Here is a 24,268-nt window from a genome sequence, read left to right on the forward strand (position 1 = left end):
GTTGGAAGCGGGGTGAGGAGGGGGGTGAGGGCGAGTGCCTGGGTGGGCGGGTGAGGGGGTGTCCCTGGCCCGTGGGGTCACACAGCAGGAGGGGAAGGCCGGGCTGGAGAACCCTGGCCTGTGGCCACAAGTGCTCGGGGAATTAGGGTGGGAGCAAGGCCATCCGCCTGGCTAGAGGTGGGGTCCCCCATGGCCACGGCGGCACCCTGGCACCTGGGGCGGTGCGGGTGACCCGGCCCCTCTTTCCTGCCCTCGGTGCAGGTGGGTCGCTGCCTGGCTACGGGCTGCCTCCGCTGTCCCTGATGGGAAGGTCCTTTGCTGCCACTCGTGCCCAGAGAGCCTGGCCCTGCGTGGCACAGACATCTCTGTCCCCTCCGTGCTGCTGCCCCCAGCACTGAACTGGGTGGATTTGCCCCAGTGTGGCGGTATGTCCCATGGGGGAGGCAAACCCCGTTCCCACAGCCTGACATGTGCCTGGGCTCCCCGTGCCCCCAGGCTGTGTGCTGGCCCCACGCCTGCTGTCAGCAGGGCCTGGGATCTGGTGCAGAGGCGCTGACGTGCCCCCAGGAGGGTGAGTGGGGGGAAGACGGTGCTCCTTCGCCCTGCTGCATCCCTGCCCCAGCCTGCGTCGGCAATGTCTGAGTCCTGCTGCCTCGTGGGGAGCCTGATGCCCTCCAGGATTAGGGGCTGGGGCCAGGGACACCCTGCTGGTGTTGGGGGGGCTGTTCCAGTGGTTCGCCCTTGGATGAGGAGCGCAGGCATGCCCCTGCGCTGCACTGAGGCTCTTCCCATCTGTCCTGGGGTGGTCAGGAGCTGTGTGATGCCCTGTGCTTGCGGGCGCTGGGCATGGCACACCAGGAGTTTCCACATTGCATGGTGGTGTTAATTAGCTATTTATTATCAGGGAGATGTCGGGGGCCAGTGTGGCACTGGGGAATCCCTGGTGTGGTGTGTCCCGTGCTCTCAGCTCCTGCAGGAGAGGAGGAGGTGAGTGAGGCTGGACAAGAGCAGGCAGACCTGGCCAGGCAGCTCCCACCTGCCATGGTCTGGAGCTGATGGGGCTGGTGCAGCTGTGCGAGGAGGAGACCTCACCTGCGCCTGTAGTGCCAGATGGCCCCAGCGAGGGCTGCAGCAATGGCCAGCAGGACCACAATGGTGATGCCGACACTGAGAGCTACCTTGGAGCTGCCTGGAGGAGAGAGGAGAGCGAGAGGTACAGGTGCACAGGAGGCTATGGCTGGAGCTGCCATAGGAGCCTGACCCACCATCCTCCAGGCACCTGCATGGGGTCACGGGCCTCTGTCTGCACCCTGTGCCCCATCCCCGTGGGTGGCACCTACCCCAAGGGATGAGGAGGCTGCGCGTGCCCAGGCTGCGGTGCCGCACGCGGCAGGCGTAGCTGTGCCCATCACGGGGGGCCACGGCCAGGACGCTGCGGAGCTGGTAGGTGAGGTCGGCGTTGGGCAGGATGGCGCTGGTGTTGAGCGTCGGGCCTGGTGGCACCTCCTGGCCGTCCCGCAGCCAGGCCACGCTGATGGGCCGCGGGTAGAAGCCGGTGACATGGCAAACCAGCAGGAGCTGGTCTGGTCTGGGTGTGCGGGCGAAGACCGTGGCCACGGGCATCTCTGGGGTGTGAGAGCAAAGGGGTGGGGGGAGCCCTGGTGGGGCACCACTTTTGTCCCCAGTGAGTGGGGGGCTCTGCAGTGGCCGTGCCAGGGTCAGGGGGGGTGTCTCACCTTGTCTCTCCAGAGATGCCTTCCCATACTCGATGAATTTCTTCATGTGGTCAACACAGGTGACATTGAGAAGGTGCTGCAGGGTGTCAGAGAAGACGGTGAAGTTGTTGAACTGCCCCTCAACTTGTGCCGCCAGCTCGCTCTCCTGCTGTCTCTCCCAGCGGCTCTTATCTGCATTGAAGCTGAGGAAGTTATGGGCGTTGTAGGCGACATGGTAGAATTTGGTATAGGAGCCATTGGGATACAAGTCGCAGCCGGCCGTGCACTGGAACACAAAGGGGTCTGGGGGGAACAATGGTCATCATGAGTGCAGCTGGAGCCCTAAATTGCACCTGCTTCTTTGAGCACAACCCTTTTCCCACTCCCTCTGCACCCCAAGTCATTCTCCCCAGGGAGAAGACACGAAAGGCCAAAGCTCAATTACAGCTGAAACTGGCCAGTGTTTCAGGCTGTCAGGCAAGAAGAAGGGTTTTTTTTAAAGTGCATTAATAGCAAGAGGTCTAAAGAAAATATTGGACCGATACTTGTTGAAGATTGTCAACTGACTAACAGGGATGAAGAGAAAGTGGGGGCATTCGATGCTTTTTTGAGCAACAGTGCAGAAAGGTATCCGGGGGTGCTGGCTAAGAGCAGGTTCAGTTTGAGCCAGCCGCAGGACCCAAGAGGGCAAACCACATCCTGGGGTGCACCAAACACAGTATAACCAGCGGGTCAAGAGAGGGGATTGCCATGTTGTAGTTAGTGTTGGTACGGCCTCACCTTGAGCACTGTGTGCAGTTCTGGGCCCCACCCTTTAAGAGAGATGTGAAGGTCCTTGAATGCACCCAGAGGAGGGCAACAAAGCTGGTGAAGGGGCTGGAAGGCCCATCCTATGAGGAGTGGCTGAGGGCCCTGGGCTTGTCTAGTTTGGAGAAGAGAAGGCTGAGGGACGACCTCATTGATGTCTACAGCTTTCTGAGGAGGAGATGTGGAGAGGGAGGTGCTGATCTCTTCTCCTTGGGATCCAAGGACTTGATGCATGAGAATGGTTCAAACTGCGTCAGGGTAGGTTCAGACTCGACATGAGGAAACTTTTCTTTACAGAGGTGGTTGATGCCCCAAGCCCGTCAGTGTTGAAGAGGCATTTGAACAATGCCCTTAATAATTTGCATTAACTTTTGGTCAACCCTGAATTGGTCAGGCCGTTGGACTAGATGATCGTTGTAGGTCCCTTCCAACTGAACTAAACTGAACTAGTCTACATTCTATGTTCTATATTCTGTATTCTGTATTCTATATTCTATTCTCCCATGTCACTGCTCTGCTTTACGCCCGGTAGAAACTGCGTGTGAGAAACCTGTCCTAACCCTGTAGCTCATTGTCCTCAAGCTGCCCCCTGCCCACAACAGGGTTGAGAGCCCTGGCCGAGCACAGAGCACTGCTCTGGGGGAGTGACAGGACACGGGGTTGGGGTGGGTGTTGTTGAGAGGGGTTGTTGGTGTGGGGTTTGGGCGAGTAAGAGGACTGTGGCGCTCTGCAGGGTACCTTGCCCTTGGTTATCCAGCACTGCACCAGCCTGTAGGGCCAGGCGCTTGCTCTGTGTGTCCCATCCCACAGACAGGAGTGGAGAGGCCCCTCCACTGCATTTCTCAGATGACTTCTCCGGTGGGATTTGGGGTGCTTGGAGAGGAATAGGTGCGGCTGGTGTGAGGGTGTAAGTGAAGCTAAACACGGCCAAGGTTTGTGTGGGGGCCCAGGATGGCCCCGTGTGACCCCTGCACAGGACAGGGTGGTTCGGGGGTTTTGCTGGTGCAGGATGAAGCCCCAGTCCCTTCCCTCCTGCAGCCCCGGTTTTGGAAAGCCGTTGGCGGTGGCTCTGAGCTCATTCTCACAGCTCCCTGCGATAGATGAGGAGGTGCTGAGCACCTGGTACTCACAGGGTGCCTGGAACATCCTGGCGTCACTGGACAGGGACAGAGGGAAGTTGTGCACATAGGTCCTGAACAGGTTTTCGAGGTTCTCCCACTCTACTGCAGGCAGGGATGGGTAAACCCATGGGTATAGGTAGAGGATGTTCCAGGTGTATTTCTCCAGGGTAACAAAGACAATGTCCTCCAGAGTGCCCCAGGCCGAAATGTCCACAAAGCTGGTGTTGTGGAAGATGGAGGTTTGGAAAAGGTGGAGTTTATAAGAGCCTGTGGAGAGAGGTGAGAGAGGAAGCAGCGTTGGGGTACATGAGGATGAAGGAGGAGATCGGGGACTGCCAGTTCCAGTGCTGGTGGGCAGCCCTAGGAAGAACGGTGGTTTATAGTGTCCCTGGGGACAGGCAAGGCAAGATGGGGCAGACGGGCAGGGCGGGGGAAATCCCCTGTTTTTACTCAGTTTGCAGTTTCCTTCGGCAGGCTCTCTCAGCCTCTCCCCGCTTCTCCTCTACTTTCCTTTTTTTAGCCACCCACCTCCCCAGGGTCTGTCCCTCTCTCTAAGCTGTCACTTAGCCGCATGGCAGGGATGGTAGGGGGAACCTTGGTGACGGTTTGGGTTGATGCCTCCCCTGGCAAGGAGTGCCCATGCCAGGAACTGGATCCACTGGAGACCTGCACACGCTGCGGGGGCTTGGGGGGCTGGGAGGGAAGGGCATTTCACCGCTGCTTAGGGCTCCCAGGAAATGCTCAAGGGTGAACCCTAACAGGAGGCAGGGGACTGAGTTCGATGCTGCAGCGCTGAATGAGGATCTGGCAGAATAAGCAGGGCAGAATGAAGCCTGCTTTGGAGCAGTGGGTGCCCCCCTGGCCAGGGTGTGGGGAGTGCCTGCCCCTGGAATGGCAAGCCCAGGCTGGGCGTGCAGGGCTGGTTGTAGCTGCAGGAGGAACCTTTCAGCTGTTTCACAGGGGGAGAATGTAGAGGATTCAGGGACCCTTTGAATGCAAGAGAAATGCTCCTGCAGGCAAAGGGCGATGCCCAGGACCTGCTCAAGGGGTTGGAGCCCAGTGCAGGGCTGTTGTGCCGTGAAGGGCTGAGAACGCCTGCTGCCTGCAGGCTCCTTGCAGGAGGAAGGCATCTTTGGGGGCACCCCGGCACCCCAGGCCTGGCTTAGGGACTCCTTGCCCCATGGCTGCTCAGGCGGCTGAACTCCCGTGCCGGTGGTGCTGGGCTGGGCAGGATGGTGTGGGGCAGGGAATGCCAAGCAGGTGGGCAAGGATGGGGCAGCTTTGGGTGCTGTGGGGTGGGGGTTGTCCCACTGATGATGGGGCCAGTGGCCTGTCTGTGCCCACCCCCTGCCAGCTCTGTGGGGTCCCGCAGTGCAGCAATGGGAGCAGGTGGGGGTGAGGCAGGGCTCTCACTTACCCTCTGGATCTGCCCACATCGCAGGAAGAAGCAGGAGAAAGAGGAGGAGGAGGAGGAGGCGGCGAGGAGGCTGCATGGTGCCGGCAGCAGGTGTGCAGGAGCAAATGAAGCAAGAGGAGGAAGGGGCCACGGAAGCCGTGACTGCCTACTTCTCCCCAGGGCTGCTCTGCCTGTGCAGCTCTGGCAGTGGCAGTGTCATTGCGTGGCTCCTGTAGCCAATGAGGCTGGTGCTGAGGTTTTGGGGAGGGCCTGGCTGGGTGTGTTCCCCAGGGAGAGATGGTGTGGCTGGTGGAGGGCTGGGACGCTCTGGCCAGTGGCTGTGACTGCCAGGGGATTTGCGTGGGTGCAAAGTCAGCTGCAGTGGGCATCCCTCCCAGCTACAACAGCACCCTGGCACCCAAGGAGATGTAGTCTGAGTCCAGCCCATAGTGGCCTTTGCCTTCTCCCATGGTACCGCCCAGGACTTTACTCTGTAGACCCCTGGCAGAGAGCACTGGGTTTATGCGGCAAGGTTTTGGTAGCAGGAAGCCTGCTGGGGTGGCTTCTGGGAGAAGATGCCAGAAGCTGCCCCCATGTCCAACAGAACCAGTTCCAGACAGCTGCAAGACACACTCGCCGCTGGCCGAGGATGAGCCAGTCAGCGATGTTGGTAGTTCCTCTGCGATAGCATATTTAAGAAGGGGTAAAAACTGCTGCACAACAGCAGCTGGGAGAGAGAAGTGAGAATATGTGACAGAAAAAACTATGGAGACACCAAAGTCAGCGACGAAGGAGGAGGCGGAGATGCTCCAGGCGTGGTGCCTGTGCAGCCCATGGTGAAGGACCATGGTGCCCATGGAGCACCCCGCGCTGGAGCAGGTGGATGTGCCTGAAGGTGGCTGTGATCCCGTGGAGAGCCTATGCTGGAGCAGGCTCCTGGCAGGACTTGTGACCCCATGTGGGACCCGTGCTGGAGCAGTCTGTTCCCGGAGGGACTGCACCCTGTAGAAAACACCCACGCTGGAGCAGTTTGTGAAGAACTGCAGCCAATGGGAAGGACCCATGCTGGAGCAGTTTGTGAAGGACTGTCTCCTGTGGGTGGGACCCCATGCTGGAGCAGGGTGAGGAGGAAGGAGCAACAGAGACAATGCATAATAAACTGATGGCAGTCCCCATTCCCCATCACGCTGTGCCACCTGTGAGTAGGAGGCAGAGAAGTCAAGAGTGAAGTGCAGCCCAGGAAGAAGGGAGGGGTTGGGGGAAGATGCTTTTAGACATTTTATTTCTCATTATCGTACCTGATTTTGATTGGCAATAAATTTGATTAATTTCCTAAAGCTGAGTCTGTTTTGCTCATGACGATAATTGCTGAGCGATCTCCCTTATTCGGAGGGTGACTGGCCCCCAATCCCTCCAGCTTTTGCAGGGGCAGGAGTCGGGTGTGGGGGCAGGAGTCAGGAGGGGAGGAGATCCTGATCCAAACCCATCCCAGACAGAGGGGGAGATCAGCACTGGAGCCAGAGCGGCTTCGCACCTGCTCGAAATGGCTCCTGGTGTCAGGGGATTGGAGAGGTCACTTGGGTCCTCCCTTCCCCTTTCTCCTCAGCAAAACAGCTCAAATCGCTCCATCTCTCCCTGGTTTGTGGACTGCTCCATCCTCCATCCCACTCAGCAGCCCCACGCTGGTCTGGCCCCAGGTTGTCACTGCCCTTCTGCCAGGGACGGACACTGGCCATGGAGATGCCGAGAGGTGGGAGAGGCTGGGGGAGGCATTGCTTCTCCTGACATGCCAGGGACATGGGCCAGTGTCCAGGAAAAGGGAAAGTCTTCCTGGCCGCAGTGTGGGGATTCTGCAGTGCGCTGGCGGTGCTTCCTGGGGGGACCTCCTGAGGGGGAAGGAGGGTGAGAACCACAGGAGCCACTTGCAGCTAGGGAGGTTTGTAGCTGTTTAATGCGGTGGTTTTCCAGAGCAAACGCCTGTAGGTGCTGGTGGTCAGGGATGGGAGATGAGATGAGCCAGGAGAGCTGGTGGCAAGGGAGCTCATTGGTGGGGAGGCAGCCAGGCGTCAAATCATGAATTCCTGGGTCTCCCATGTGGTCTCATCACCTTTTCTGCAAGGGGGTCCACAGTGAGCCACGCTCAGGGCCGGGGAATTCATTGCTGCATCAGCTGCTGCTGCTGCAGTCCCTGGCCTGATCCATCTGCCCAGAAACCTGAGAGGGGATGGTGGGAGGGAGACCTCACCTGCGCTTCCACCACCAAAATCCCCCAGCAGAGGCTGCAGCCACAAGAAGAAGCACTGCGATGGTGATGCTGGTGGTTGGAGCTCCACTGTGGTTTTCTGGAACAGGGAGAGAAGAGGGTGGGCATGTGAGTGTGGCAGCACCAGGCAGGAGCTGCCCCTTGCAGGGCCAGTGGCTGCTACCTGCACCCTGTGCCCCATCCCCATGGGTGGCACCTACCCCAAGGGATGAGGAGGCTGCGCGTGCCCAGGCTGCGGTGCCGCACGCGGCAGGCGTAGCTGTGCCCATCACGGGGGGCCACGGCCAGGACGCTGCGGAGCTGGTAGGTGAGGTCGGCGTTGGGCAGGATGGCGCTGGTGTTGAGCGTCGGGCCTGGTGGCACCTCCTGGCCGTCCCGCAGCCAGGCCACGCTGATGGGCCGCGGGTAGAAGCCGGTGACATGGCAAACCAGCAGGAGCTGGTCTGGTCTGGGCGTGCGGGCGAAGACCGTGGCCACGGGCATCTCTGGGGTGTGAGAGCAAAGGGGTGGGGGGAGCCCTGGTGGGGCACCACTTTTGTCCCCAGTGAGTGGGGGGCTTTGCGGTGGCCGTGACAAGATCGGGGGGGGTGTCTCACCTTGTCTTTCCAGATCAGCCCTCCCGTACCTGCACAGGGCGAGGATGTGGCTCTGGCAGGAGATGGAGAGGAGGTGCTCCAGGAGACTCGTGACTGCCTTTTTGCTGTTGAGGGACTTGCTGATCAGCTCTGCTAGCGAGGACATCTGCCGGGGCTCCCAGCGCTGCCTCTCCACCTCAAAAGCTATGAGGTCTCTGCCACCCTCCCCAACATCCATGAAACCCCAGCTTGTCCTATTGGGGTGCAGCACACAGCCCGCACGGCTCTGTATCACCAATGGGTCTGCCAAAGGCAGAGCCGGTGGAGAAATCCCGTGAGTGTGTGGAACATGGGTGGCACAAGGCAGGATTTGACTGGAGGCGCATGAGGGGGTGCTATGGGCAGCAGGGTGAAATGGGCAGCGGGGCATGGGGCCATGCTTCAGGGAGCCCCGGGACACCCTGCATGGCTTCAGTCCCCTTGGAAGGCTGGAGTGGATATGGGACCAGTTATCACAGGGCAATTGCTCAAACAGAACGTTGCCCCCCAAAATATTTCTCTTTCCCAAAAGTCACCCAACTTTCCTTTTCCCTAATCTGCGCTGTACAGGTCCTGCAGCCCCCATAAATTTGGTCGCAGCTCCCCAGTGTGCAGACGGGTTCCCCTGTGCCAGATGGCAGCAGCCCTGAGGGTTGTTTTTGGTGCGCTGCTCTCCCCACCCCCGCTAGCCCTGTGCCCTGTCAGCCACAGCATTTCCCATTGCCCTTTCAGGAGCTGTTGGACCCTATGAGACCCTACAAATGCCAGCGTGGTGGGGAAGAGGGCACACCTGGAACCCGGGGAAAGGGACTGGGGCTCTGGCTTGGATTGTCCCCGTACTCACAGTCCAGTTGCACCTTCTGCGCCACTTCATGCACGTATCGGACCATATTGCGCAGAGCGACTTTTAAATGTGACTTTATCTTCCCCATATCACCCTCGGTTGCAGCCTGTCGGGACCACGGCCAGTGGAAGCGGAGGCTCCGGTCGGCAGGATCCAGCGCATAGATGGGCACATCCCCCAGGAGAGTCACCCCGAACACCTCAGCAGAGCTGACATTGGTGAAGAGGATGGTCTGGAGCAACTGGAGAACCTGTGTCTCTGCTGGGAAAGAGGATGGGGATGGAAAGGGATGCAGGAAAGAGGAGAGGAGTGCGGGGGCTGGAGGGGAAATGGGGTTCAGACTAGGTATAAGGAAGACATTTTTTTACACTGAGGGTGGTGAAGCACTGGCCCAGGTTGCCCAGAGAGGTGGTAGATGCCCCATCCCTGGTAACATTCAAGATCAGGCTGGACAAGGCTCTGAGCAACCTGAAGATGTCCCTGCTCACTGCAGGGAGATTGGGCTAGATGACCTTTAAAGGTCCCTTCTAAACCAAACCATTCTATGATTCTACGCTCTTCACCCCACACCCCAGGGATCCCCATCGGCCTGCACTCAGGCATGTCTTCTCTGGACTCTCACCTCCTCGCCCGCTCAGGGTTGCTTTCCTGTCTGAACTTCCTCTGTCCCCGATGCTCTTTGTTCTTCTCTATTTTACTTTCAGTGAGGTATTTCTCTGCCGTACAGCATTTCAGGCAGCTTGTCCCCTCCCTGCCTCCGTCCTGCCCGGCGTCTGCTGTCTGTCTGTGTGGTGGGCACCTCAGTGCTTATCTGGGGTGATGCTTCCCCCAGAAGAAGCGCCCATGCCAGGACCTAGACCTGCACACGGCACAGAGGACATGGAGGACAGAGGAGGAGAAAGGGCATTTCATCCAGATTCGGCAGCATCGGCAACTCAAGGAGACCAAACCCTGACAGGGGCAGGAGAGTAGCCCAGCCCAGAGATCAATCCCGCATTTCAATGTCTGCTGCTGCTTCTCCCCTAAGAAACCTGAGGTCTCACGGGGTTGTGGGGAAATGCTCTGTGCAATGGCATCATGCAAAACGCCCTCTCGCAGGTGCAGTTCCCCAACAAATGGGGATGCTGGAAGGGGCCCACAGCACCACATGGAGCTGAGACCCCCCCCAGCACCCACGGGCTCCTTGTAGGAGGAAGGCAACTTTGGGAGAACCCCAACACCCCAGGCCTCGCTGGGGACCCCTGGTCCCACTTCTGCTTGGGTGCCTGAACCTCTGTGCTGGAGCCGGTGGGGCATGAAGCCCGGAGCTGGAGGCAGGAACAGAGAGGGTGGGCAGGGACAGGGCACCTTTGGGTGCTGCATCATGGAGGGGAGGGTGGCCCTTTGATGCTGGGGACCATCCCCCCCAAGCAGGGGACTGTGGCCTGGCCATGCCTCCCCTGAGGAACCTGTGGGGTCCTCTGCCAGGGGGGCAAGAGCGGTTGGGGTGAGCCAGTGCTCCCACTTACCCTCTGGGTCTGCCCACGTCCCAGGGAGGAGAAGGGTGAGAAAGAGGAAGAGGAGGAGGTGAGGGGGCTGCATGGTGCACACAGCAAGGCTGAAGCAGCAGCAGCAGCAGTGACTGCAGGAGGAGGAAGCACCCGTTGGGTCCCACGCGTCAACCCATCCCAGCAGCCACGGCGGTGGCTCTCCGCCAATGAAACCAGTGCAGATGTGTCAGGGAGGGCCCCAGAGGCCCCAGGCAGGGGGCTGGGGATGAGTGGCAGGGAGGAAAGCTGAAATAAGGTCTTGAGCCTGAAGTGCTGTGAAAGGCTGGGGCTGGGGAGAGTCCGGCCAGGAGGAGAGGGCATAGAAAGGGAGGAATCACACTGGGAGAAAACGGCTGCTCAAGGACCTGAGCTGGGTCCCCCGACTCCCCCTCCCCACCGATGGTACCTCGTCCGTATCCCCATTCTTGTGGGATGTACCAGCTCCAAAGGAGGTGATGGTGGCTTTTGGGTTTCAGCCCTGACTGGAGAAAGAGAGCCGCTGTCCTCTCAGCCCCACGTGGGGAGAAGAACTGCTTTCCCCCTCGCTCTGCCCCAGCACCTCCAGCTCAGGCTCCTCCTGCAACGGGGCTCCCCAGGGAGGAGGTGACAAGCAGTTCCTGCCGAGCCCATGGCTGCGGGAACACTGCTGGGGAGCTCCAACTCTCCCGCAAACGGCCCCAGGAGAGGGCCTGGGGCTGGGCTGCAGCCTGGCTCTCCCCTTTCCTTACCACCACCTTTGGTGGGGAACCCTGTCCCCCCATGGCCATGGGAACAGGAATGGTGGAGTCCCTCCCCCTACTCTGTCCCCATTGTGACCAGTGTTCAGCACTGGAGGGTCAACGGGGTGACCAGAGCTGGTCTCACCCCCACAATGTCCCCTACCCACCGCTCGTCCCCGGCTGTCCCCTGGTGCATCCCCTCGCCCTGCAGTTTCTCTTCCCCTTTCTTGGGGTGCCCATGTTGTGGTCAAAGGCAGAACTGAAACCACAGCCAAGGGGAAGTTTGAGGGGGCGTGCTCCGCTAACCTCCTAACACTGAACCCCTTCCCTTCCATGGAGCTGTCCCATGAAGAAGTGGAGATGCTCTGGTGGCTTGGCAGGCCCAGAAATGGCACCAACAGTCCCACTTCCCCAGCAGGTCACCTTGGCATCACTCAGGGGATATCCGGCCATGCCACCACAATGTCCACATCCCTCCCAGCGGTTCCACCAGTGCTGGTGTTAGAGGAGAGTGTTTATCTGGTGGGATGACAAAGCGCAGCCATGGCGTGGCCAGTGAGGGAAGGGGTAGGGGGATATTTGTCCATGCAGTCTTATGAGGTGACCATTTGTCCTCACGGTTCCCCCTAGGATGACTGTCACTTCTTGCTGAGCAGCTGATAGGCCATTAGCAGGCCTCTGGCTTCTGCAGGTGCATGTGGGGGTCACTGGTAGCTGAGTACCTGATGGGGCAGGAGCAAGCATCTGTTTTTGCAGGTGCTCATGATGTGTTCAACCCACTCCAAATTTTCTCCAGATATCTCCCACTGTTGCAGTGGACCAGAAGTTCTTCTTTAGCTCTTCCTCATCTCTATTGAATGTACTTGTCCTCATGTTTTTGTTGGCTTTTTGCACTTTCTTCCTTGCTATAGCAGAGGTCTCAACTTTCTCCTCCTTGATATCGTCACTTCCTTTGGTCAGCAGATGGCCAAAGGGGGCAGGGGACTGTTTGTCCACACAGATCATTGGTCCTCACAGTCCCGTCAGGTGACATTGGTTCTTACAGTCCTCACAGGTGACCACTGGTCCTCACTGTCCCTCCCGAGATGACTGTAGCACTTTGCAGTAACACTTCATGTGACCATTGGTCCTCACATACCCAATGAATCTCTGGTCTCCCCTCGGGTGAGGGCTGTAACCCCCTGTCGCATTAAAAGTTTTGATATTTGTCTGACAGACTCCCAGGACTTTCACTGATTTGCTATCAGAGTCCCATCAAAGGACTTTCACTGAGTCAGATTTGAAAATAATCAAAATTAGTGTAGCAAAAATAATAACAGTTCCGATATCTGTCTGTCAGAGTCCCACCAAAGGACTTCCACTGAATCAGATTCACAAGTAATCATAATAAGTTATTTTGTTGAGAGCGACAGAAACAGACTTGAGATCGTCATTAAAGAATTCACTGACTACAACGGCGCTAATTAGTTAAAGTTGATATTGCTAGCAAAAATAACGATAGTACAACAACCTGCGGTAACATTCCCCAGAGGGTGAAGGGCGCAGCGCTTACCCCGAAAGGCGTCCCTGCCTGGGGTGGAGGAAGAGAACGCAGCCCGTCGACTGGTGTGTCAGGTATCAAGTTTCGTCTCTCCCAGTTTAACAGGCATTTTCTCCATCCTTTCATCCCCAAAATTATGAGGTTTCCCTCCCCTAGGTGATCTGTAGTATGCCTTGGGTAGAGAGATGAGTGCTGTGGTCATGTACGTTTAGCGTGATCTCTAAAATCTTCATTAGCATATACAGGGGTGTCAACTTTCATATGCATTCCACAGGTAATGAGGCAAAGGTCAATTATCGGAGAAACAAAGAACTACACAAAGTCTCTGTTATCTTGATTTTATGGTCTTTGCTGACAAAAAGCAGGGCTGTCCTGGCTCCCCGAGACTACCGTTATTTGTATTTCCTGTGGGAGCCAGACAAGGCTTCACTCCCCTGGGCTGCACAAGAGATAGCAAAGCCAGTCTGAATTGCTCTTTGAGCACAGAGACTCCACCTCGTTATCCAAATTCCACACCCCCAGAGCCATGCCTGGGTGAGTTGGGGTGGGGTGGGCAGGGCTGCAGTGTCTCTAGGGCTGGGACGAAACGCATAAACAGACCTCTCGAAATGCCCGGGTGTTTGTGTGTGTTTGTCCTGGTTCCGGCAGGGACAGGGTTAATTCCCCCCAGGCTCTGGCAGGGACACAGGTATTCCATCCCATGGGAGCCATGCCCAGTGTGAGCTGCCGGGGGGAGCGGGCTGGGGCGTTCAGGGTCCAGTCGGTGAGCGGTTCGTGTTTGTACATTCCTCTATTCGTGTTATTGTTGTTGTTTTCTTGTTCCCTCTGCTGTTGTGTTTAACTGCCTTTGTCTCAACCCATGAGTTTTGCCTTTTTCTTCTGATCCTTCCCCGTGGAGGGGGGGAGTTCGAGCGAGCGGCACGTGGTTCTTTGTCACCATCTGAGACCAAACCGTGACAGTGTTATTGTAGGTTCTCTTGGGAGATCATACACATGACCACCTTTTCTTACCATGTTTGCTCACCGGCTGCATCCGCTCTCCAGGTTTGTTGGGTGAGCTTCATCCTGCCACGTCCCATGAGTGCTGCAGGGTGTTTCCCTCCATCTGGGAGACGAATTGCCCCATGTGCCCTGTTGATGCTGAGACTGCGGGCTCCCAGCCCCGAGGTGAGCCCTACCTGCAGCTGAAAGATTCATCTGTCTGTCCTAGCTCAGCGAGGTCTGGGAGAGATGCAGCATCCCTTCTCCTGCAGGGAGACCCTTGAGCCCTGCAGTGCCGGCGGTTGACTCTGAGCGTCAGGGAAATCCAGTCCTGCCTGCAGCACTGTGGGTCATAGGGTTTGGCCAGGGGAGAAGCCGCCCCAGCGGAGTTGTGGTGGATGTGGCCATAGGCCAGCCAGGTTTTCTTCTGACTCAGTAGATAGTTGGCTCACACGTAGCTGCCAGAGACTTTTCCCGTGCAACTTTGCCAGGAAGTTGTCCTGTGAAACCAAGCCTTTTGAAGAACATTCAAGAGTGTGGTTGATTGGGAGCACGAACTAACTTCCTTCCTATGCCTGTCTGAATTCCACTGTCTCTGATGGGAGATTCACTTCCTTCTTCTCCTTAATTGGGAGGCTTGGGGGCACTTTACCCCCATGTACACAGTTGCTTATTTCCATGAAATATGTAAGAACGTGTTTGTATATGCACAAATACTCTTTTATCCTTTTTTTTCCTTTGGTGTTTCCTGCAATTAGCCCAAATGATTCAGTGGTTCTCCAGCTTCCATTTGCAGCTGGTCAAAATATCCCCAAGCCCATCCAAATCCTGAGGAAAGGCACGCGTTCTTAGTGAAAACATCAACATTTTAATTTCATTTTATACACATCTGCAATTCCCACAGATTACATCAGAGCTTCAGTGTTACTCAGCACTGGTTTGTGGCCAGGTGTTGTTAGTCTGTGTGGAAAAGTTCTGGAATATGGTTAATAAAGGCAGCTTTTAGGAAAAAACGCTAGAAAGTGACAGTAGAAGGGCACAGCTTACTGCCTATGGATAAATGTGTTATTGTACCAGAACTGGAAGAAATTGCAACTGGGCACTGGGGTGCCCTAAAGAGCCTCCATGAGTGTATGGGACAGTGCCACGAGGTAAGAAGTGATCATGTGTAACGAGTGAGAAGGTCTCAGACTTGCATCCTTGTCTGCTTAGCAAATCGAAGCTGGTCAGGATACCCCCAGGTTCCCCCCCTGCATCTCTGAGTCGAGCTGATCTCGCACTCAGCAGTGTCCAGAATTTTGCTGAAGCAGAAAAAGGTAGAGTTTTTGTCCCTGTGAGGGTGGTGGAAGGAAACGGGGGCTGTTGACTCCCTTCCAGGCTAAGCTTCTTTGCTCAGGATGGAGTTCCTGGACTCCGATTCCTCCATCTGCTGGTGCTTTCTGAAATGAGAGGGGGATTGCTCATAGGTACTCCATGCAAGAGGTTTCATGGGGTGCAGACAGCAGCTGGCAGGGTTGGAGCAGGAGCTTCGCTGCTAAGTGCAGCCATCCCCTGGGGCATTTCCTCCCCTCCTCTCCCACTGCAGCTCCACGGGGCAGAAAGGGCCTCACCTGCGTCTCCACACCCAAAGCGCTGTGATAGCAGCCACAGCTGCCAGCAGCCCGGCCCCGAGCCCTGCGATCAGCACCACCTCCGAGTTCCCTGAGAAACACAAGCAGAGGCTGCCATGAGCTTTCCCAGCTTTGCTCCATTCCGTGGGGCAGGGCAGCTCAGGAGTCCTATCCCTGTCCCCGTGGGTGGCACCTACCCCAAGGGATGAGGAGGCTGCGCGTGCCCAGGCTGCTGTGCCGCACGCGGCAGGCGTAGCTGTGCCCATCACGGGGGGCCACGGCCAGGATGCTGCGGAGCTGGTAGGTGAGGTCGGCGTTGGGCAGGATGGCGCTGGTGTTGAGCGTCGGGCCTGGTGGCACCTCCTGGCCGTCCCGCAGCCAGGCCACGCTGATGGGCCGCGGGTAGAAGCCGGTGACATGGCAAACCAGCAGGAGCTGGTCTGGTCTGGGTGTGCGGGCGAAGACCGTGGCCACGGGCATCTCTGGGGTGTGAGAGCAAAGGGGTGGGGGGAGCCCTGGTGGGGCACCACTTTTGTCCCCAGTGAGTGGGGGGCTTTGCGGTGGCCGTGCCAGGGTCAGGGGGGGTGTCTCACCTTGTCTCTCCAGAGCTGCCTTCCCATGGGCCAGTAACACCTCCATGTCGTCAACACAGGTATCGTTGAAGAGGACTTCCACCATCTCAGTAAAGGCAGTATAGTTCTGGAGAACAGCCTGGACGTAGCGCGACAGGTCGGTGTCTTGGGACAGCAGCCATGTAACATTGTCCGTGTTGAAGCTGAGGAAGTCCTGGCCATTGTAGCCCACATAGGCGAAGGCCCGGGAGGTCCTGTTGGGGTAGAGCACACAGCCCGCCACGCATTGGGCCACGAAAGGGTCTGGAGGAGCAGAGAGGAGGGAGAGTTTGCATAAGGGGCTGGCACTGCCTTCCTGCAGACGTGATCAGCATCTCCTGTGCAGTGCCAGCACTGCTGGGTCCTTCCCCGCTTCCCAGATACTGTTCGAAGAGGGGACACAGAGAACATCAGGTACTCACAGGGCACATCCTTCTGCATGGCACCTTCATTGACCAGGTGGTTGAACTTCTGCAAATAGATCCTGATCATGTTCTGAATGGTGTCCCAGTCACTGCGGGGCAGGGCTGGGCGCACCCAGGGCTGGTGGAAGCGGATGGTCCAGGTGTGCTTATCAATAGAACCAAGCTCAATGTCCTCCAGCAGCCCCAGCCCTTCTGTGTCCACGAAGGAGGTGTTTTGGAAGGTGGACGTTTGGAGCAGGCGGACAGTGAAGGTTCCTACATGAGAGAGAGGTTGACCGGGGGAGATGGGAGTGAGAGGAGAGGGCTGGGGAAAGTGGAGGGGCTGAGGGACGGGTCCTTGAGGTTGCAGGGATCTGTGGGCCACAGTAAGCCCCCTGCATCCTTGGCAGCCCCAGCTCCCACCCCCTGCACCCAGCTGCAGTGGCTGCATCCCTACCAGAGAGGAGGTTTAAAACCAGGGGACAAGGAGGGGTGAGGAGGCAAGTGCCCAAGGCTGGTGGGGAGCAGGAAGCCCCTCATCCATGGGGTTCTATGGGGGCATGGGAGAAGATGTGGATGAGCCAGGGCTCCCACTTACCCTCCAGGTCTGCCCATGTCCCAGAGAGGAGGAGGTAGAGCAGAAGGAGGAGGAGGCAGCGGTGAGGGGGCTGCATGGTGTCAGCAGCGAGGTCCCAAGCATGCAGTAGAGGGTGCAGCGACAGGAGGAAGGGGGTGTGAGAGATGTGACCACACACTTCTTGTCAGGGTGGCTCTGTTTGGGCAGCACCACTGGTGCTGCTGTCCCTGGCAGCCAATGAGGCTGGTACTGAGGTTTTGGGGAGGACCCAAGGCTCCTGCGTGGGGTGGGCTGGGCTGCGACACCCCGAGTATGGCTGTGAGTACTGGGGAACTTGCGTGGGAGTAAGTCCATCCCGCTGGCTGCAGGAGGGGTCCCTCATGGCTGCAGCAGCACCTTGACAATCAGGGCAGTGTGGCGGGCCCCCACTTTTCTAACCCCACTACAGGTGGAGGTCCCACCTGGCCATTAGCATCCACTGTCCCTGACAGGAATGTTTCTTGCTGCCACTTGGGCCTGGCATGTCTGGCCCTGCATAGCACAGACATCTCCATCCGTTCTGTGATGCCTACTCAACCGGGCAGGTTCACCCCTACGTGGCTGTCTTTCCTGCAGAGGAGACAAACGCTATTCCCACAGCCTGGCCACATGCCTGGGCTCCCCATGCCCCCAGGCTGTGTGTTGGCCCCATGCCACCTCCCGGCCGTCCCGCATGATGGGATGCAGGGAGAAGCTAGCTGGTGATGTGTCAAACCAGCAGGAGCAAAGCTGGGCCAGGTGTGCGGGCGAAGACCGTGGCCATGGACGGCTCTGGGGGGGAAGAGTGAGGAGTGCTGGTGATATCCCCCGACTGCTCAGCACCGCTGCCCTGATGCTGGGGAAGGGGCTCCCCAGGAAGGAGGTGACGAGTAGTTCCAGGCCCAGGGCTGCAGGGTTGGGGACGGGTGCAGGCAGGGCTGGAGGAAGCGGCCACTGCAGGAATTCCTCTGGGGATGCAGGAAGAGGATGGGCTGGAGCAGCTGTAGTGTGATGGTCCCCAAGGGGAGAGATGGGCTGCGGGGCCTGGAAGGGTCTGTTTTCCACGGACAGTCATCAGACACTTGGAGCAGTGGCACTTGGCCAGGCAGGATCCCCAAGTTGGGACAGGGATTGGTTCACGGTCCCCCTCACCCCGAGGCCCATTTCAGAGGGCTGCTGCGGATGAACAGCCTCCCCATTTCCACGGAGCTCCATCCATGCCATGGGGCCTGGGAACTGCACCCCACAGTGCTGGGGAGCTCCAACTCTCCCGCAAACGGCCCCAGGAGGGGGCCTGGGGCTGGGCTGCAGCCTGGCTCTCCCCTTTCCTTACCACCACCTTTGGTGGGGAACCCTGTCCCCCCATGGCCATGGGAACAGGAATGGTGGAGTCCATCCCCCTACTCTGTCCCCGTTGTGACCAGTGTTCAGCACTGGAGGGTCAATGGGGTGACCAGAGCTGGTCTCACCCCCACAATGTCCCCTACCCACCGCTCGTCCCCGGCTGTCCCCTGGTGCATCCCCTCGCCCTGCAGTTTCTCTTCCCCTTTCCTGGGGGTGCCCATGTTGTGGTCAAAGGCAGAACTGAAACGGGAAGCCAAGGGGAAGTTTGAGATGGGACGCCCTGATTACCTCCAAACACAACCAGGGCAGAGATGTTCCCTCTGAAATGTGGCAGGGTGCCATGTGACCCCTCCAAGGTGTCCCCGCGCCACGTCTTCATCTCAGATGTCCCCAGCTGTGGTGGGGACATGGGGAAGCCCCATATGGGGCTGCTGCGGGCTGAGCTACAGCATCCCATGACACTGAGTCAGACATGGGGAGACAAGGAAACCCCTTCCCTTCTGTGGAGCTGCTCCATGGAGAAGTAGGGATGCTGTGGTGGCCTGGCAGACCCAGAAATGGCACCAATACAATTCTTTACAGCAGTACAGCTACAATGGCTTGAACTGGATGACTGTTTGTCTGAGGTTTTATTGGGGTTGGTGCATATTCACCATAGTAAGATAGAAGTTACATTTATGAGGGACTGCAGTGCACTTCCATCTTTCAAATTAAGCTTTAGGATGGCTTGCTGATGACAGATGTCATTAAGAAACCTGGTCATAACCTCACCTCCACTTGGGAACTGCTTTTAACCGAGAATCTTGTCCTTGGCTCCCATCTGTGTAGGAGCTACACAGGAGCTATGCTTCAGCTCTGTCTGCTGCAAGTCTTGTACTTCTCCATTCCTGACACCAGTCCTGTCCCATTGGCTTGAGTGGATCTGAATTGTCACCTCAGATTTGCTGGGTGATCACTGGACTCCCGGCTGATGCTGGTTACCATTTCCAAACCTGATTCTTACCCCCAGTTTGCTGGTTTGACTTCCTGGCTCCTTGTTGGTGATGTAACAACCTTACTCCCTTGCTGTCACCCTCAGTTCCTAGCTCACCTTCCCTTGCAGAACAGCCTGTCCTTGACACCATGGACACACCATTGACGTATGTCAAGAGCATACAGTGGTTTTACCCTAGGACTGCCTGGGGAGGTTTTGTACGTGAAGAATGATTTATTTGTCAGTCTTGGCCACTTGCTCTTTGCTGGAGCTATACCAGTTTCACATCAGTTGAAGACCTCATTCTTTGTCCCCAGTGATGCTAAGTTATTTTGTCCTTTTTGTGAAATGAGACATTTTTCTCAGTGGTTTAAGTGATCCAAACTATAAACTGGTTTTATATCCCATTAAGTAAACTGTCCGACTAGTCAAATCGGCTTTGATCGACTGATAAATTTTAGGCTGAGAAGCCTTGCACTTTCAAAGTTATTTTTCCCAAGAACGGCATGAATCATACCTGAGAACTGCCTGCTTCTCTTCACTAAGTGTCGATGGAGCCTAGGTGATCAGACCCGTGCAAGATGCAAATGTGCCTATTGGTACAGAAGATGAATCTCTTAGTTTCCACCTCTCCCTGGTTTTGTTTTTGAATGAAGCCTTTCATCTGTTCGTATAGAGAGAGCACCTCAGTGTGGAGCAACTTGCTGTGGGTGATTTCACATAATGATACAACTTGCCCTGTTTCTCTTAGTTGCACTTACTAAAATTTGAATGGGTTTGGTAGTATACAATGCTTAATTGCTTCTCTCATATTTCTTGGTTAAAATTTGCTGAACAAACACAGAAGTTGGATATTTCACAGTTATTAAAGACACCCCAAGGGATAAATTAGCATCAAGGAGCAACGTAGACTTTTTGCCTCCCCCGTACTCTCAATTTCTCAAATACATCCATTGCCTCCCACGTTACATTGCAGTATGGGTGTAATGTATAAAGATTTCTTTTAGCTTTTCAGATGGCTGAGCTGAAGTCTTAGTATAAACTGTAACAACGGGCTGCGCCCCCCCCCTCCCTCCCCCCATATAACAGCCATAGGTGAGTACACTTAGCAGTCCCAATATTAGTCAAAGGAACCTTGGTAGCCGTGAATTGTCTGTCCAAACAACATAGTCTTTATTGTAGGTGATTATAGCCGAGCTACTTTAGTGGAAGAAACATTCACTTCAAGGACACAAGTCATCGCATATTAGCATGGTCTTCAAAGCTTGGGGAACAGATTCATCCCCTCAAGTCACTATTTCTGAATATTAACTGTAAAGGTACAAACCATTTCCTAACGGCAGACATTTGTCACACCCAAGGATTATGAGCATGGTCTTGACTTATTACTGCAGAAGACCAGGTTTCACATGTCCTTTCTGCCAGTCCCGCACACTTACCTTGGACACCAAAGGACATCTCAAGTGGTGCGAGGCACCAGTGCACGGGCAAATGAGTCAAACCCCCTCTAAAATCTTGTGAAGAAATTGCTGAAGGGTTGGTCTCATACATCTCATCTGTTAGCAATGGAGCTGTGACCCTAGGCTAGAGTTGTCCGATGCCATTTCAGGTGATCCAGCATCTTTTTCCTGCTTCAAAGCAGTTCAAGCTTGGGGAAGAGTAGCTTGAAAGCTGCCCAGCAGAAAAGGACCTGGGGGTGCTGGTGGATGGCCAGCTTAACATGAGCCAGCAGTGTGCCCAGGTGGCCAAGGTGGCCAACAGCATTCTGGCTCGTATCAGGAATAGCGTGGCCAGCAGGAGCAGGGAAGTGATGGTGCCTCTGTACCGGGCAGTGGTGAGGCCTCACCTCGAGGGCTGTGTTCAGTTCTGGGCCCCGCTGTACAAGAGGGACATTGAGGTGCTGGAGCGTGTCCAGAGGAGAGCTACCAGGCTGGTGGGGTCATGTGAGGAGAGGCTGAGGGAGCTGGGCATGTTTAGTTTGGAGAAGAGGAGGCTGAGGGGAGACCTCATTGCCCTCTACAACTACCTGAAAGGAGGGTGTAGAGAGGTGGGTGTTGGCCTCTTCTCCCAGGGGAATAATGACAGGACCAGAGGAAATGGTCTGAAGCTGCGGCAGGGGAGGTTTAGATTAGCTATTAGGAAGAATGACTTTACTGACAGAGTGGTCAGGCACTGGAACAGCCTGCCCAGGGAGGGGGTTGAGTCACCATCCCTAGAGGCGTTTAAGAAACGACCAGATGTGGCCCTTCAGGGCATGCTCTAGTGGCAGAGATTGTAGGTTGTTTGGTTGGACTCGATGACCTCAAAGGTCCTTTCCAACCATGAAGATTCTATGATTCTACGATTCTGTGTTCCCTGTAGGTTCCTCTCCACCTCAGGCAGAGTTGCCAGATAGCCAAGGGCATTTCTGAAGCACACTAGACAGATCTGGTCAAACAAGCAAAATGACACCTATGTGTGTTTTCCATGAATGCCTAAAATGATAGGGCATGAATCCTAAACATAGAGTTTAAATGTGCCATAAACCTAAGGGGGTAAATTTGCTCACTGGAGCTGTGGCTGCATCCACCTTGCTACCAAAGGGACCACTTGGGACATTGCCTTCTGGTACTGTTTGCTTTCTCAGGCCAGCCCAAAAGCACGCAGTGATGGTCTTTCTGGTCCCTGCAGCAACAGTGGTCAGATATGGTGTGATGGCCAGCTCTGGTCCCTCACCTTCAGGCAACATGATAAGGCAAAGATGTAGATGTCAGCAAGGAGATAAGGTGGCTTGGTGCTTGTGCATAGGGGATGGAGAGAAGCTGTCGGCACAGACAGGAGAGCAACTGCTGCAGCCTCAGCCTGCCAGCAACCACAGAAGGATGCTCATTTGATGCACTGTAAGGCCAGCAGAGCAGGCTGAGAAGACACATGCTTGGTGTGAAGGGTCACATGTGTGAAAAACTCTTGTTGCTTGCTGGTCCTGTCATCCTGAAAGCTGCCGGCAGCTCTGCAAGAATCACTTCATGACATGCTGAAATGCAGCCACCTCTTGGTGGAGCACCGCACTACAGCACACAAGTGCCACCAGAAAGGGAGGGAACACAGGCACTAGCATGTCACCAAAATGTCCTATTTTTGCGATACTGTACCCACTTCTCAGCTGGCTGCACTCACATGATGTAGGTGCAGAGAAATAAGAGGCTTAGACTATGAAAAATCTCCAGTCTTTGTTGTGACAGCAGCCAAACCGTGTAACCACTGGAATCCCAGAGGACTGGGATATTTTTGTTGGGGATTCCACACAACCCGCCTCATCCCTACCAGGGGATGCTGGCATTCCGGGTGGTTGAACTGCCAAATTGCTGAAGTGTCAGATCACTGTTTGATTCCAGGTGCCTGTTTCTGCAGGTGGTACCTGGGAGCAGGATGAAGTGGAAGGGAGCTGGAAGATAGTCCAACCATGCTTTTTGCTGGGATTTAATCCATCCCCCATATTCCCTGGTACTGAAGTTTCCTTCTCCCTGCGGTGCTGTGAACCTCCTCATTGCAGAAGGCTGTTTGGCCCTATCATGTTTTGGTACCTTGGAAGCAAGCACAAGGAGCAAGACGGGCCAGGACACGTTCTCTGTGGCAGTCAAGGCTGGAGCTCACCCCAGTGGGGACCTCTTCCTCGTCCTGGACTGTAAGTGTGGGCTCAGTCAGAAGTGGGGCAGCTGACACAGTCGTCTTACAGAGCCCTTGGGAACGATGCAGGTGGCATCAATTGGGGCCAGAGTGGCCCGGATGACCTCCCAAGAAGGGACTTGGCTCATGGTGCAGGTACCTTTCTGCGCAGGATGTGGGAGGGCTGGGGGTGGTGGGGGAACAGGAATTGCTAGGTGACAGGTTTTGTGCTGGGCTGACAGCCCCTGGGGAAGGAGAGATGTGCTTACTGCAGGACTGGGATCTCTCTTGGGTATTTATGTGGATTCTCTTACGGTGCCCTATGTTCACCTTGCTGCCCGCACACAATGCTTTTCTGAAAAGGTGGCTTGAGGACAGCTATTACCATCTGAGTGGCATCTCTAATACAGAGCTAGGTGACTCTCAGTGGGAGTCTGTGGCACAGTGGGGAGCTGAGCTTGGGGTCTCAAGGGATCTAACCACAAGGCAGGTCTTTCCTGCAGAAAGCACAGACAGTAGCAGCACCATTTTTGCACTTGAGAGATCTGGAAGCGCTGCTTGGGGATTCTTAGGGCAAGGGAAACACAACTGGTCCCCAAACTGACTTTGGCATGGATCGATACCACTGGGGTTTAAACCATCTGCCTAATGGTGATGGACCACAATCTTCCCATGCCCTCACTCAGCCGAGCTTCTCAGACTGCCCTCCTTCCCCAAACGGTCTTTAGACTGTTACGTGTCCACAGAGATGGCAGCCAGAGTAAAGCTGCTAGCACACATGGCGAGGTAGATGAAGAAGTGGACAGCCTTGCAGATGAAGGAGACAAAGACCAAGCCCTCAAAGGAGTAGATGGTCGCCTGGAAAGGCATGCAGAAGACAACGAAGAAGTCATCCAGGCTGAGGTTGAGGATGAAGAGGGTGGTAGTGTTGTAGCCCATTTGCCCACTGTGCAGCAGCATTGCCTGCACCAGGCTATTACCCACTGTGCCTAGGAGGATGAGGAAGGAGAAATCCACAGGGACAATGACACTGGCAGGGCTGAACTAATAACTGTTGGAGGAGTTCCAGTAACCAGCCAAGCTCACGAAGTCCTTGTGCTCCGTCATGCTGTGTTGTGGTGGGATGGAACCTGGGACAACACAGAGAGATGTGAGAGACTGGAGTAACACTGCTTAGCCTCTTAGCTTGGCTGATGGGCCTGTTGGCTTGCTGGAGACATAGAGCCCCATTTTCAGCTCTGTGACCTACATGCCTTTCAGCAGGTTCCTCTGGACACTGCAGGCCTGGAGGATGGGCAGGGATAGGTTGGAATTAAGGAATGAATCCACAGCCCGTGTTCAGATGCTGCCTTGGACTGATGAGGTGAGGTTTTGGGGGAGAGGAGAGGATGGATCTGTCCCCAGCTTCCTCCTCTGTTGGAGAAAGGAGTCGGGATCTCTGCCTCCCAACTGGTCCAACTGATGACAGGAGGGGTGTGACATTCATTCCCAGTAATGGGGCTTCAGCCCCAAAGCAACCAGCTGGACAAGCCAAAATTTTTGCTCCCCCAGTACTGA

The 24,268-nt window shown here is 56.1% G+C and overlaps 3 protein-coding genes across 7 annotated transcripts; all 3 read right to left on the reverse strand.

Moving 5' to 3' along the window:
- Window positions 1-875: 875 nt before the first annotated feature.
- LOC141749494 (antigen-presenting glycoprotein CD1d-like) lies at window positions 876-6,699 on the reverse strand. The gene is made up of 6 exons (XM_074603066.1): window positions 5,061-6,699; window positions 3,653-3,910; window positions 1,737-2,018; window positions 1,341-1,625; window positions 1,093-1,189; window positions 876-970 (listed from the first exon to the last, which is right to left on the reverse strand). Exons 1-6 carry the CDS (start codon window positions 5,134-5,136, stop codon window positions 964-966), a joined length of 1,005 nt encoding a protein of 334 aa, XP_074459167.1. The 5' UTR covers window positions 5,137-6,699; the 3' UTR covers window positions 876-963.
- On the reverse strand, window positions 6,669-10,429 carry LOC141749493 (T-cell surface glycoprotein CD1b-3-like). 5 transcript variants are annotated; one of them, XM_074603064.1, is made up of 6 exons: window positions 10,269-10,392; window positions 8,761-9,018; window positions 7,899-8,180; window positions 7,503-7,787; window positions 7,285-7,381; window positions 6,669-7,151 (listed from the first exon to the last, which is right to left on the reverse strand). In XM_074603064.1, the coding sequence occupies exons 1-6, from the start codon at window positions 10,339-10,341 to the stop codon at window positions 7,106-7,108; spliced, it is 1,041 nt and encodes a 346-aa protein (XP_074459165.1). In that variant the 5' UTR covers window positions 10,342-10,392; the 3' UTR covers window positions 6,669-7,105. The 5 variants fall into 5 exon arrangements, with proteins under 5 accessions (XP_074459165.1, XP_074459164.1, XP_074459166.1 ...); XM_074603063.1 differs by having other exon boundaries at window positions 8,761-9,021; window positions 10,269-10,374; XM_074603065.1 differs by adding an exon at window positions 9,383-9,619 and having other exon boundaries at window positions 6,968-7,151; window positions 7,503-8,180; window positions 8,761-9,021; window positions 10,269-10,429.
- Window positions 10,430-14,379: 3,950 nt separating this feature from the next.
- On the reverse strand, window positions 14,380-16,960 carry LOC141749385 (antigen-presenting glycoprotein CD1d-like). The gene is made up of 6 exons (XM_074602774.1): window positions 16,753-16,960; window positions 16,173-16,430; window positions 15,733-16,014; window positions 15,337-15,621; window positions 15,140-15,230; window positions 14,380-14,968 (listed from the first exon to the last, which is right to left on the reverse strand). The coding sequence occupies exons 1-6, from the start codon at window positions 16,826-16,828 to the stop codon at window positions 14,908-14,910; spliced, it is 1,053 nt and encodes a 350-aa protein (XP_074458875.1). The 5' UTR covers window positions 16,829-16,960; the 3' UTR covers window positions 14,380-14,907.
- Between the last annotated feature and the right edge of the window lie 7,308 nt (window positions 16,961-24,268).

The sequence above is a fragment of the Larus michahellis genome, chromosome 10 (genome assembly GCF_964199755.1).
Source record: "Larus michahellis chromosome 10, bLarMic1.1, whole genome shotgun sequence".
Classification (NCBI taxonomy): domain Eukaryota; kingdom Metazoa; phylum Chordata; class Aves; order Charadriiformes; family Laridae; genus Larus; species Larus michahellis.